We start from the raw sequence: 14,565 nt of genomic DNA on the forward strand, positions 1-14,565 counted from the left end.
ACAGTTTGCTGGGGGTAAAGGGAAGATGACTGGGGAAGGCACTGGCAAACCACCCCGTAAACAAAGTCTGCCTAGAAAATGTTGGGATGTGACATCACCCCATGGGTCAAGAATGACCCGGTGCTTGCACAGGGGACCTTTACCTTTACTATGCAACAATGAGAAAGACTGTGGACTAAGTCAATTAAATTTACAGCCAGCAACAATCTACACGAGAACTGGTATAAGCAATTCTTTAGATGGTATATTACTCCAATGTTCATTAAAAAGATGGATGAATCTTATGATGGCTGTTGCTGGAAATGTAAAGATAAAGATGGAACTTATTTTCATATGTGTTGCAAAAAGGTCAAGATGTTTTGGATACAAATACATCAAGAAATGCAGAAAATACTCAAAATCAAATTTCCTGTGAGTCCAGAAACTATGTTGTTAGGGATGGAACCAGAGAATCTGCAAAGTAACCATAAAGAACTATTTGGATACTTGACAACGGCGGCCAGATTAGTATTGGCAGCTCTTTGGAAACAAGAGGACATTCCTGATTTGGAAAAGTGGCAACAGAAAATGGAAGAATTTGCTGTGATGGCCAGATTAACCAACATGATGAAAGAAAAGCCAATGGAAGAAACACGGAAGAAATGGCAATGTTATTTTGAATATGTTAAATGGAAAGAATAGATTAAAAATTCATAAATAGTGATAATATAGATAATGATTAGGTTATATAGATACAGGATTTATTAAGTATATTGTATAACACTGAAATAATCTTATAAGAGGTATTACATGTAAGAAGAAATCTATTCCCCGAAGGAATAGAATCTGTGTGATTGTAAATGTATGTATGTGTTGTTTTTTCTTGTTAAAAAAACATCTTGGTGGGGGGGAAAGGAATATTTAGCCTTAGTTTTTCAACTTTGGAATGTTTTCACAATGTGAAGCCAATATAGGTGCCTCAGCGACAGAGGGCAATTGAGGCACCTGGATTGTATCTAGAACATTCCTCTTTCATGGCTACTATTTCCTTTTCTCTAATGTGGAAAATATTCTGTATGTGTAGAAACACTCAGGCTTCCTTTTTATCAATATTGAAACTTTTATATCTGTCTGTCTGTCTGTCTGTCTATCTATCTATCTATCTATCTATCTAATTTTCACAGTCTGAGTTTAGAGAACCTGGGGGGATATGTAGCTCATATATGTAGCTCATGCAGGGGGTTGAATCCAGTTCAAAGACCATGCTAGGTCTTCACAAGGATCCCAGCTGTCAGCATCTTTCCCCTCCCCCAACAGCCATTTCCAGCATGGCTACTACTCCATGCAGGACTCATGACCCTGGGAATTTCTGGAGTCAAAGTAGCTGCTGGAGGAAGGGGAAACTGAGAAGGCTGGCAGCTGACAAGTCTGTGGATTCCAAACCGGGGCTTGTATAGAAGACTGACTTAAAATTGCTTCAGGGTTTTTTTTTCTGTTTTCGAATCTGAGACTGTAAAACCACTTGGAATTCAAGATCTGGGCTCAAGTGTGGTAAGCTACAAGTTGTTCATCTGTCAGGTGGTTGTGAAACCAATTACTTGAGGTTGTGAAACTTGCTTTTTTGTAATCCATTCTATTTAGTTATAATTCTGAAATCTCTTAGTACCAGTGATGATTTATGCATTTGGCAGATAGCTAACATTTTTGCTTGATAGGGTCAAGTCTGTGGACTTCAGTTAAATTATGTCAGTTAATGATGTCATTTAATATTGTTTGAATGTCCACTCTATAATATTGTTTGAATGTCCACTCTAAAAGAATACATTTAATTTGTACTTCTTCTTTGTTCCTTTTTGTAGTGCCTGGAAACAGTGAACCCTTCATGACCCCTGGACAAATGCCCAACAGTGGACTGCAGGACATGTATAACCAGACTCCCTCTGGGGCAATGTCCAACATGGGCATTGGCCAGCGCCAGCAGTTCCCTTATGGAAGTGGTTATGACCGGAGGTGAGCATCCCTGTATCTTCAAAAGACAGACTATTAATGAACAAGATCCTGCCCTTTTAGCCTTCTTCCAGTTGCATCTGGCACAGAACTCACCATCCCATACCTCCAAGCACTAATTAGAAAATAACTGAGCATTAGATGTCTGTTTTTTGCAGGAATTAATGAATGGAGAATGGTTAAAGAAAGAAGTTAAAGGGATGAGGCTAACAGGACCATTTGATCACTGCTTTTTTCAGGTTGTAGTATTTAGCTGCTTCTGCTGCAATTTGTGAAAATAATCGCTGAGTTGAAATAGTCTCTGCAAAATGTGCCTCCACCCTTTTCAGTGATTTTCACACCTCTGCAAAAGAATGCAAAACTTATTTACAAAGGGCAGATATTGGCAGAAGAGAGAGCGTGTCCCACAGAACCAGGTGAATGCTTCCTTGCCAGAGTCTAGCAATGTATAGTTGATTACTTGGGAACAGACAGAAGGGCTCATTCAGATGCATGTCCAGTGAAAAAAATTAACACATCCAGATGTGGATGCCATGCATCTGCACCACCTTACCTTTACTAGGATGTGCCCTTATGTGCATGTCAGAATACACATTCTGCCCCAAGTATTCATGTGTAGCTACATACACCTAAAGCTAGATTTGTGCAAGTCTTAGGACACAGTGGCTGAGACACAGATGATGGAACTGCCAGCAGAACAAAACATGGGAACCTTGGCCTGATTGCTTCCTCTTCACACACACGCAGCTCTCAGACTGTGAATGGTAGAAGGGCTTTGCTTGCACTATGTGACATCATCACCTAGCCAGATCGGGTCATCTGTGTGGCACTGTGACATCACATTACCTATGTGATCCCTGATTGGTTGGGATTATATAGAGAAGGAGCCCTGGGAATTAGAAAGTTGGCTGTTCACGCAGCAGCAGGAAGGGAACTGTAGCTACAACAAACATTAAAATGCACAAATAAGTGACAGGTGCAGGGTTCTACAAATATTTTTGCTGCATAATAAGTAGTAACTTTCAAAATGAAAATTCAGCCTCACCAAAATTTGACAGTGTCAGCCTGTTGCCTGGGTGTTACCTTTGTGCTTTGGAAGCTCTGCTCCAGCATAGGACCAAGTACATGACCCTATTGACACTACAGTTTAGTAGCTGGAGAATCTCCTTTCATAATGTTTATGGTGGGGACTTTGAAAAAAGCTGTAATAAAGGTCTGGCCCTTGGATAGGTGCAGAAAGGAGCCATGCAGAACAACAGTTAACACTAAATAAGTGTTACACGCTAGAATGAGGGAAGAGGTTTTATGTCACATGACCTAACTACATGGCTTGACAACAAATTTGCATCACTTCAAGCTATTTTATCGTTGAGCATAAAAGGGAAACACTAGTTGTTGAAACTCTATGAAAGAATAAAAGATTTTCATAATACTATAAATTCCAGTGTTCTTTGGGAAGAAGCTACTGAAATTCAATAAGTTTCTTTCCAACTTAGATTTGTTGCGTCAATGTGCCACAATGAGCCACACTGATGTGTTTTTCTTGGCAGGTAGCTTCAAGTTAGCATAAGCCAGCAGGAAAAGGGCTGCTCAGTCCTGTCTGTGTCATCTGGTTGTATGCCCTAAATCCGACACTCCATTACTTTTCCCTCTCAAGGAGAAAAATTCCAGCCATCTTTTTCCTCTCAGGGAGAAAGGCAGCTTGCGGGAAAATGATTTTGAGAGGATAAATATTTGGAAAGGGAAGTAAATAGCCCCTCCACCTGAGGATGTTCTGCAGTTTAAAAAAATCCAGTTTGGAAAAGCAATTCATGGGAGTATACATAACTTGTAGTGTGGCCATTAGTGACAAGTAGTTTACTTGTTTTTGGGTTTTTTGAATATCACTAGGCTGAATTGTCCCTACAGACACAGAATAAAAGAGCTTCTGCAATGGTCTCAGTGATATTTTGAATCTAAGCTGCAGACCTTGAGCCAAAAATTGCCGAGTCACAGGTCTTCTTTCTCACCAGATCTGAGGAATAAGAGCTTGTCACAGTGTGAGGTTTCCTTTGTCATTTTTAGGTCGGATCATGGTCTGGGTCCTGAAGGCAGTGTGGGAGCACCTGGTCAAAGCAACATGGTGCCTTCAAACAGTGACCCAAACATGTACTCTCCTAACTGTTACCCTGGGCAGCAAAGGTGAACAATAATTTAATCTGTTTGAAATGCCTGTCTTAACCAGATGACATTACATTTTCAGACCATTGAGGAAGGTTGCACTTTACCAAGCATAGCTAACACTGTTAGCTTCATTGAAATGCATACAGATCCTTGGGGTAAACTCCTGTGAGATAAGAACATAGGGAAAGCCATGCTGGATCAGACCAAGGCCCATCAAGTCCAGCAGTCTGTTCCTACAGTAGCCAACCAGGTACCTCCAGTAAGCTCACAAACAAGACGACTGCAGCAGCATCTTGCCAATATTCCACAGCACCTAATATAATAGGCATGGTCTTCTGATCCTGGAGAGAATAAGAAGAGATTGTTGGAGGTTGGATAGCAGGAAAACTCTGCAGAGGAAGGCAATGGCAAACCACCTCTGCTTCTCACTTGCATTGAAAGCCCCTTGCTGGGATCACCATAATAATAATAATATTTATTGGTGCAGGTTTAAAGGTAAAGGTAAAGGTCCCCTGTGCAAGCAACGAGTCATTCCTGACCCATGGGGTGACGTCACATCCCGACATTTACTAGGCAGACTTTGTTTAGAGGGTGGTTTGCCAGTGCCTTCCCCGGTCATCTTCCCTTTACCCCCAGCAAGCTGGGTACTCATTTTACTGACCTCAGAAGGATGGAAGGCTGAGTCAACCTTGAGCCAGCTACCTGAAACCGACTTCCGTCGGGATTGAACTCAGGTCGTGAGCAGAGCTTTTGACTGCAATACTGCAGCTTAACACTCTGCGCCACGGGGCTCCTTCTATTCAGTTAGGGGTCTACAATTAATGTTAAGTCTAGTGCTCTGCTGTATTACCTTGTTACAAGGGTAAGTTTCAAGCAGCAACCTGAGTCACAGCAAATATTTTAGGATGAAATCATTCTTCATACTGTGTGCTGTGCTTTCTTATTATCCATATGCTTTATTCCTCCTGCTAATATTAAGTGCAATTCACAGGCATCACTGTGTATGTGTGTGTGTGTGTACAAAACCAGTATCCATATATTTTATTAATGTGTTGTGAATCAAACAGAGAAGCAGCCAGCCATTTCTCAGTTTCTTCTTACATACTGTAGGGTTGCCAAATACGTTTTGGCTTCCTAACTTGAGACTATTCAGTTGCTGATAAGTGAAGTAATCTCATACCTGTGATGGGGGTAGAGATCTGAGTCTTGGAAAGACATGGCACCACCCCAACAAATTGGATATTATATGCGATCTGAAAGTATAACTAATATGTATTTTGATCACCCAGTTTTAAGATCTTTCCACCTTTCACAAGAGGTGAGAAGAAAATGGAAAGCTTAAGAATAGTTCATGCAACCAGGTCACACATTACTTTCTACCTGCAGTGATAGGTTCAGTCCTGAAACTCTGGCTTGAGATGCACTATATTTAAGATATTACCACTTAGTTGAGATTTTCACCAGGCAATAGAGAGGGTTAAAATTGATTCTAAAAAGTGGCAGTTACTGATTTACTTTGATGTAGTGCCACTGAACTAAAATGGAACTGCAATAGCACAAGTTCCCGCCCAAGTTCGCATCACTCCTAGTTAAATGTAAGCATTTGCTGTGGAAATTTAACTGTCATCTAAAAAAAGTACATTTCATCAAGAGCTTCAGAAGTTCTTAGAGACAGCTATTATTTTCTGCCAACTTGGTGGAGCACCATATTCATTGGTAGTGCTAGTTACAGTAGCTTTATTTGCATTTAGCCATAGGCCATTACAAACAGGATACCACAGATAAGTAATAAAAGGAAATACAAGGTTAATAAAATGCTGGCTATAATAATAGATATACATAATAAAACTATGCTAAATTGATGCATACAGAGAAATAATAATAATTAAAAGTTGCAGTGGTGTCCCAATCAGCCAGTGGGACCTAGCAACCATTAAAATCAACTCAAAGGATCAGCTCTTTTAGCAACCATACCTTATTTTCTTTGCTGCCAGAGTATACAGAGTATACAGGGAAGTCCTAGAAGAAACAAGCCCATCAGTGTCTTTTAACAAAAATACTAATTTCTCAACACTAGGACAAGTGTTAAGGTCAGGAACCAACCCGGCAAGAAATTTAGCCCTGGGTTCCACATATAGAGGGCATCCAAATAAGTAATGTGTGTTGGTCATTGCAGGCATGAAACATATGGACAGCAGTACCCAGCACAAGCACCTCCTTCAGGACAGCCACCTTATGGAGGACACCAAGCTGGACTGTATCAACAACAGCAGGTAAACATCTTATAGTTATAATACCCCATTGGCAAAATGCACTCAATCAATCCATGCGTTCAGGCATTGTAAAAAAGGTAAAGGTCCCCTGTACAAGCACCGGGTCATTCCTGACCCATGGAGTGACGTCACATCCCAACGTTTACTAGGCAGACTTTGTTTACGGGGTGGTTTGCCAATGCCTTCCCCAGTCATCTTCCCTTTACCCCCAGCAAGCTGGGTACTCATTTTACCAACCTCGGAAGGATGGAAGGCTGAGTCAATCTTGAGCCAGCTACCTGAAAGCAACTTCCATTGGGATCGAACTCAGGTTGTGAGCAGAGCTTGGACTGCAGTACTGCAGCTTATCACTCTGCGCCACAGGGCTCGGGCATTGACCAAAGCAAAAATACTTAAGGTGGGTTCCATAGGTTGACAGCAAGGCTATTGTTATGAGCATGTGTGTGTACGTTTGTACAGACTCTTTCACAGCTGCAAGTACAAAGTTTTAATTTCATCCAAATCTGTGTGGTATGTTACTGCATAGACAGTTTACAGTGTTTATTCCCTAGCAATTCAGTTGGCTTGGAGGGGCAACTATCTGAGCACTATCTATGGTTTTAATAGTTGTGGAGGATTGTTGATTTTATTGTTGTTGCCCGCCCTGTGCCTGGCTTCGGCTAGGGAGGGACAGCTAGAAATTGAAATAATAAATAATAAAAATAAATAAATAAAACTACATCTGTGTTAGTGACCAATGAATGCAACCCTAAGCTAAGCATCCTGCAGGAAAGTTTCCTGATCAACAATGAAGAATGTCTTTGTGCTTCAAGCTGCTATATTCTGAGGGAAAAGATGCTGGAAGAAAAAAAAAACATTTACTTCTGAAACATCATGGTAACTAGTCTTAGGGAGGAAGGAAAAAGGCCAGATGAGTCTTTTGGTAGTGCAAAGGAATTCTAGATAGATAATTAGAGCGGGAAGACTGGGAAAGTAACGGTATTAAAGTAGCCTTACCCCTTGATAGCCACATTTTTATTTTTATTTTTTATTCATGTCCAACACCTCACTACAATTCAGAACAGCTTATAACTAACTGCAAATATCATATATAACCAATTCTTAACAAATCACTATAAAGCAGCAACCAAGTATCATAATCAGTGCCACACAGAACTATCCAGATGGCCCTTTATCAAGAGGTAAAAGCCCTCCAATGAAGCTCAGCCATTCCCAGTTGCTTAAATGCGGAAACAGTACACCATATGAACTTCCCTGGGCATAGGGTTCCAGAGATATGGAGTCACTGAAGAAAAATCTCTGGACCTGGCTGCCATTTGTTAAGCCTCTGGTGATAGAGTCACCCTCAAGAGGCACTCCTGAGAATGTCTAAGAGTACAGAGCAAGAATGGGGGAGAGAAGCTGTCCTATAAGCTTCAGGTTTTATTTTAATGTTTTTTAAAGACCTCTCACATTCCATATACAGACATGCTTTTCTTAGTGTTATATATTTATATTGACACGTTTTTGTATACTTAAATGTGTTGTAAAATGTGTCAAAGGAATTTCTCGTGAACAGCTAGCTATAATTCGTTTAAAGCTTCCATTTGAACTTTCTGTAAATAAAAAAAATCTTTCAAAAGTCTCTACTAAGGATATTGCTTTTTTCAAATTTAAAAATGTCAAAAATGACTAACACAATTTTATCCAGCTGCCCCCCCCCAACAAAAATCACTTCAGATTCAGCATTACCATGAGAAATGTTAGCCTAAGGTTAGTTTTCTTTTAAATATCAAAACAGACTCCTGAAAGGAAAGTGCTGCCTCAAATATAATCATAAGCATTTTTAAACCTGCCTCTAAAGTCATCATGCTCTTTACTTAAAGTTGAAGAGGAAGTTTCTTCCAGTTCATGTGTATTTACTGGGATAATTGAAAAGTAGCAATTTGCCCATTAAAACATTCATGAAAGTACAAAGTTTTAATTTCATCCAAATCTGTGTGGCATGTTATTGGAAAAGCTTCTGTCAAAGCAGTATACTGCAATATGAAAAATAATACTTTAGGTTGCATCCTTTATTCATGTTGCTATTCCTTTTCAGAACTACAAACGTCATATGGATGGCATGTATGGGCCTCCCGCTAAACGCCATGAAGGGGATATGTTTAACATGCAGTATAGCAACCAACAGCAAGATATGTTTAACCAGTACAGCAGCGCTTACTCTGGACCAGACAGGAGGCCAATACAGAGCCAATATCCATATCCTTATAACAGAGAGAGGATGCAGGGTCCAGGACAAATGCAACAACATGGAATACCTCCTCAAATGATTGGTGGCCCTATGCAGTCATCAGCCTCCAGTGAAGGACCCCAGCAGAACATGTGGCCTACAAGAAATGATATGCCTTACCCGTATCAGAATAGGCAAGGCCCTGGCGGCCCTGCACAGGCCCCACCTTATCCAGGGATGAACCGCACTGAAGATATGATGGTACCTGACCAGAGGATAAACCATGAAAGCCAGTGGCCTTCTCACGTCAACCAGCGCCAGCCTTCTTACATGTCATCCTCCGCTGCCATGCAACCAATCACTCGACCTCAGTCATCCTACCAGACACCATCATCAATGTCAAATCACATATCTCGGGCTCCAAGTCCTGCATCTTTCCCCCGCTCTTTGGAAAACCGTATGTCTCCAAGTAAATCCCCTTTCCTGCCCTCCATGAAGATGCCAAAAGTTATGCCTGCCGTTCCAGTTTCACAGGTCACAGGTCCTCCGACTCAGCCACCGCCAATCAGACGAGAAATAACTTTCCCTCCAGGCTCAGTAGAAGCATCCCAGCCAGTCTTGAAACCAAGACGAAAGATTACCTCAAAAGACATTGGTAAGGATAACGTTGTCCATTTATGGAAGGTTATTCCCTTTTAATTATAATTTCACAGCAAGGTTATATAAATGCAGCTGTTAGCTCTACTAAACGGTGCAATGGTGCTTAAAATTGTTTCAAGGAGTGACCATTTTGTGAGACAAATATTGCTCCAACAATTAATATTTCTACACAGAAAAGAGCACTGCATGTTTAGATGATTAGGTTCTATAATTGTGACTATGATAATATCAAATTAGAGTTTGGTCCTCCCAGAGACTTGTGTGACTTTATTATAGGAACCACACCAGAATATATAGTATCTGGCATTGTTCAACATGGATGGCTACCCCATGCTAGCAATGGAACTGGGGTGAAATCACTCTATAGAAGCTGCTTCCTAGGCACATTGGTACATAGGAACAGGCTGCTGTATGCAACAAAAATCCTTTTACACTTTGTTTGATAGCTCTCTTTGTACAATAGAAGGGATTTGGGAGGGGGGGTTGTTGCTGTTTTGTTTGCTTGCTAGCTGATAGGGTGGAGCACCCAATATAAGAAATACAATATATTATGTGTAATATCAGGGAAATATCATACGGGGAATTTATTTATATTAATGAGAAATCATACTGGTAAACACTGCAAGCGCTGCCTAATCAGTTTCCTATTTGTGACGAAGCAGGAATTATGTCCTTCTTTTTGCCCTTAATGAGAGCTTACTTGCTGATTTGAGTACCGTCTAGTTGCATCTTATAAAACAACATAAATATTTGGAAACATTTTGCTCAGGCTGCAAGCAGCAGTCTTCCTTTTGTGAGTGTTCCACTGTTGGCAATCCAGTTTTCATTTCCTAGTCTTTATGACCATTTTTTACTTTTCCTCTTATGGGAAGTTCAAGGTCGCTTGTACAGGCTTAGCTGTCTTTGGTTGAAAGGGCACAGGATGAGAGCCAGCGTGGTATAGTGGGTAAGAGTGGTGGACTCTAATATGGAGAGCCAAATTTGATTCCCCAGTCCTCCACATGAGCAGTGGACTCTAATCTGGTGAACTGGGTTGGTTTCCCCACTCCTCCACATGAAACCAGCTGGGTGACTTTGTGCCAGTCACTGTTCTCTCTCCTCCTCCTCCTCCTTCTTCTTCACATTATGTTAGCCTGTCAGACTGACCAGGCCTTATGAGAGTGCAGAAAAGAGCACTGCAAAATTAAAATTCTTGTTCGTAACTCCTGAACAGTTCTCCAACCATACAAAAATTATTTCAGTCTTCACCAGTTGGAGGTGGGTGTGACATACACACACACCCTAGCACACACTGCTGACTTAGCTTGAGAGAAAGAGCAACAAATAACCTCATTAGCCTAACATATATTGTCCACATCAGCTTTAATGCCTAGAGAAAGAATAATCTCTGTAGTTGGCATAACAGAACTTGATGGTTCACAATATGATTCTTGCCATTCATTGTACTGCTTCAGCCAATTTTAAAAGTGGCAGCATGGCTCTTTTCATCAAAGACTTATTTTACACATTGTAAGACACTTAGTATTTGGGTAGAATTGTTGAGTAAAGTGATGAAGCAATGATAATTCATACCATTAACTAGAATACAACCATCTGTTCTTAACTCTGATGTGTGCCATTTGAAACCTGCCTTCAAATCTCTAGAAAGCATTCATATCAAATCATTCTTCTCTCTTTTCCAGTAACTCCTGAGGCTTGGAGAGTGATGATGTCTCTTAAATCGGGCCTTCTTGCTGAAAGTACTTGGGCATTAGACACTATTAATATCCTTCTGTATGATGACAGTACTGTGGCTACTTTCAACCTTTCTCAGGTAGGAAGAACGATAAAAATATGGAATATGCTGATGCCAAATGGCCTAGTCAAAAAGGAACAAAGATACTAAATCTTAGAAATTAAATCTGTAATTGTTAAAAAAAATTATATGATTCTGCATGTATGGTGCGTATTACTTTCACTAACAACAGGAGCAACAGAAGAATTCCTTGGATGTTGTAAATTTCAGCATGAAACAAGATTCAATAATCAGAGCGCAATAAAAGCCTTTGAGAACTCACTGCAGATCTGAAAGCAGTTGCGGCCACTGCTTATATCGTGTGAGCTTGAAGTTTAAAATAGCTTAAATAATTGCTTGTATGGACGTCATATCAAAGCAGCTGAGTTCTTCTAAATTAGATTGTTTATTTACGTCCCCTAGCCAGATAAAACCAGAAACATGGACTAACTTTCTTCTAGTTGTGTTGTGATTTTTTTAGTAAAGGAGTGTTATATCTCAGTGAAAATGAATTTATTTATTTTTCAAATTTCTAACCCGCCCTCTACTCTGCACAAAAATTGTCAGAGTGTCATTACTTAAGACTGATATTTTTTATCCACGGGAAATAAGAATCAGTATGAATTCTACCCCAATGTTTGCCAGTATTTGCTTACACAGCAAATGCTGGAATTCTTTCTGTGGTCCATTGTCCATTTGGCTTGTTTCCTTACTTATAAGCAGTGTTGTACATTATTCCATGTGTAACACAGCATGGGGTATGGTTGAGCAGAGAATCAAAATGTTGAGTTTGGATGTGGAAAGATAGGCTCGCAAATAGCTGCTTGCCTAGTCACCTATAGTAAGAATTTCCAGATGACCAAGAAGAAACTTTTGTAAAGGAAAAGAGGGGGGGTTTTTGGGGGGAGGGGGGTTCTGTCATGGCACTGAAGGGCCAAGAATAACATTATCGCTATGAATATTTAGGAGGGCTGCTACCAGTTTTCATGGGCTAGATACTTATGTGGATTTAATTACAATGCTGGTAACAAGATACAGGTTCAAATCCATACCCCACAACTGTCTCACATATCTCACAGGTTTATTATGTGGATAAATTGTGTTGAGGAGATATACACAGAGTCTATACACTGGTAAGGTTTCTTTTATGTGTAGAATTAAGAATAGGTAGGAAGAATAATCTAGCTGAACATTTGGAACCAAGGACACTCCTGAAGAGAAACTGAAAAATCTTAAACTTGTGCTACTAACACCGTTCCATATTTTCTTTAATGTTCCTGTTAACATTTTGTGTTTCTTTTCTGTTTCCCCAGTTATCTGGCTTTCTTGAACTTTTGGTGGAGTATTTTAGAAAATGCCTAATTGATATTTTTGGGATCCTTATGGAATATGAAGTGGGGCATCCAGGACCAAAAGTGCTAGATCATAATTCAGCTCGGAAAGAGGATGGCCAACCCATGACACAAGATGCCAGAAAAGAAGAGAACGATGATGAATGTATTGCTTATTTTGATGAATTTCAGGATGAGGAGGAGGAAGAGGAAGAGGAAAATGAGAAAACTGAAGGAGAGGAAAAAAGCACTGTTCTTGCTCCCCCAGATGCCATTGCTGAGCCTACTGAGAGGCCAAAACAAGCCAGTAAATTTGACAAGCTGCCTATAAAAATTGTGAAGAAAAACAATCTCTTTGTTATCGACAGATCTGACAGACTTGGACGTGTTCAGGAATTCAGCAGTGGACTTCTCCACTGGCAGCTTGGTGGGGGCGATACAACAGAGCACATCCAAACCCATTTCGAGAGCAAGATGGAGATCCCTCCTCGCAGGAGACCGCCTCCTCCATCAAGCTATTTAAGTAAAAAGAAGAATGGGGAGGGGAAAGGAGAATCAGAAGAACAGCAAGACAAAAGCTTATCAGCCACCATTGATGACGTCTTGTCGGCTCGTCCAGGAGCATTGTCTGAAGACTCAGACTCTGCTTCTTCTCAGACAGATAGCGGTAAATTTCCATTTGGAATCCATCAGGCCAAAAGTCATAGGAATATCAAGCTGCTAGAGGATGAGCCAAGGAGTCGAGATGAAACTCCGCTATGCACCGTAACCCATTGGCAGGACTCTCTGGCCAAACGATGCATCTGTGTGTCAAATATTGTCCGCAGCTTATCTTTTGTGCCTGGCAACGATGCCGAAATGTCAAAACATCCAGGCTTGGTGCTGATCTTGGGAAAGTTGATCCTTCTCCATCATGAGCACCCAGAAAGAAAGCGTGCGCCACAGACATACGAAAAAGAGGAAGAGGCGGACAAAGGGGTGGCCTGCAGCAAAGATGAGTGGTGGTGGGATTGCCTTGAAGTCTTGAGGGACAATACATTGGTCACATTAGCCAACATTTCTGGGCAGCTAGACTTATCTGCTTACACAGAAAGCATCTGTTTGCCAATTTTGGATGGCTTACTGCACTGGATGGTGTGCCCGTCTGCAGAGGCACAGGATCCTTTTCCAACTGTGGGGCCCAATTCAGTCCTGTCACCTCAAAGACTTGTACTGGAAACCCTGTGTAAACTCAGTATCCAAGACAATAACGTGGACCTTATCTTGGCCACTCCCCCATTCAGCCGTCAGGAGAAACTCTATGCTACTTTAGTTAGGTACGTTGGGGACCGCAAAAATCCAGTCTGCCGAGAAATGTCCATGGCACTCTTATCAAACCTTGCCCAGGGGGACACATTAGCAGCAAGGGCAATAGCTGTGCAGAAGGGAAGCATCGGAAACTTGATAAGCTTCCTTGAGGATGGGGTCACTATGGCCCAGTACCAGCAGAGCCAGCATAACCTCATGCACATGCAACCCCCACCTCTGGAGCCGCCAAGTGTGGACATGATGTGCAGGGCAGCCAAGGGTTTGCTTGCCATGGCTCGGGTAGAGGAGAACCGCTCAGAGTTCCTTTTACATGAGGGCCGTTTGCTGGATATCTCAATATCTGCTGTTCTGAACTCTCTGGTTGCATCTGTCATTTGTGATGTACTTTTTCAGATTGGACAGTTATGACATAAGTGAGAAGCCAAGCATGTGTGAGTGGAGATTAGAGGGTCACATATAAATGGCTGTTTTCCGTACTTGTTTATCCAGTGTAGGAAGAAGGGTGGGGGGAAGAAAGAATATTTGCTCCTCTGCCCCATTCACCAATTGGGAATTAAAAGAAATTATTAATTTGAACAGTTATAAAATTAATATTTGCTGTCTATGTGTATAAGTACATCTTTTATTTTATTTTTTTAACCAAAGTTGCTGTCTAGTACATTCAAAGGTCACACTTTTTCCCATAGATATCCTTTTCAATGTTTTTTTTCCATGTTTGTATCACATCTTTTGGGGGAGGGGGGAAGCGAACTAGAGAAATTGGGGAGGTAAAATATTGCAAAACACGATTCGATGGGGAAAAAATAGTCTCACTGCTCTGAAGAGCAAAAGTGGGAGGGAAATGTACCAAGGTACTGT

The 14,565-nt window shown here is 41.0% G+C and overlaps 1 protein-coding gene across 7 annotated transcripts in view; it reads left to right on the plus strand.

Annotated features, from left to right (window-relative positions):
• Window positions 1-14,210, plus strand: part of ARID1B (AT-rich interaction domain 1B) — a 437,633-nt gene extending 423,423 nt beyond the window's left edge. For 4 of the 7 annotated variants that reach the window (XM_056853875.1, XM_056853880.1, XM_056853879.1 and 1 more), the window contains 6 exons: window positions 1,839-1,989; window positions 4,051-4,167; window positions 6,326-6,422; window positions 8,503-9,289; window positions 10,977-11,107; window positions 12,382-14,210. In XM_056853875.1, the coding sequence (XP_056709853.1) occupies window positions 1,839-1,989; window positions 4,051-4,167; window positions 6,326-6,422; window positions 8,503-9,289; window positions 10,977-11,107; window positions 12,382-14,115 (3,017 nt within the window). In that variant the 3' untranslated portion in view covers window positions 14,116-14,210. The remainder of the gene's footprint in view (window positions 1-1,838; window positions 1,990-4,050; window positions 4,168-6,325; window positions 6,423-8,502; window positions 9,290-10,976; window positions 11,108-12,381) is intronic. The other 3 variants (XM_056853877.1, XM_056853878.1, XM_056853881.1) reach the window with 1 other exon arrangement.
• Window positions 14,211-14,565: the final 355 nt, after the last annotated feature.

Source organism: Euleptes europaea, chromosome 7, assembly GCF_029931775.1.
Source record: "Euleptes europaea isolate rEulEur1 chromosome 7, rEulEur1.hap1, whole genome shotgun sequence".
NCBI classification, from domain to species: Eukaryota; Metazoa; Chordata; class Lepidosauria; order Squamata; family Sphaerodactylidae; genus Euleptes; species Euleptes europaea.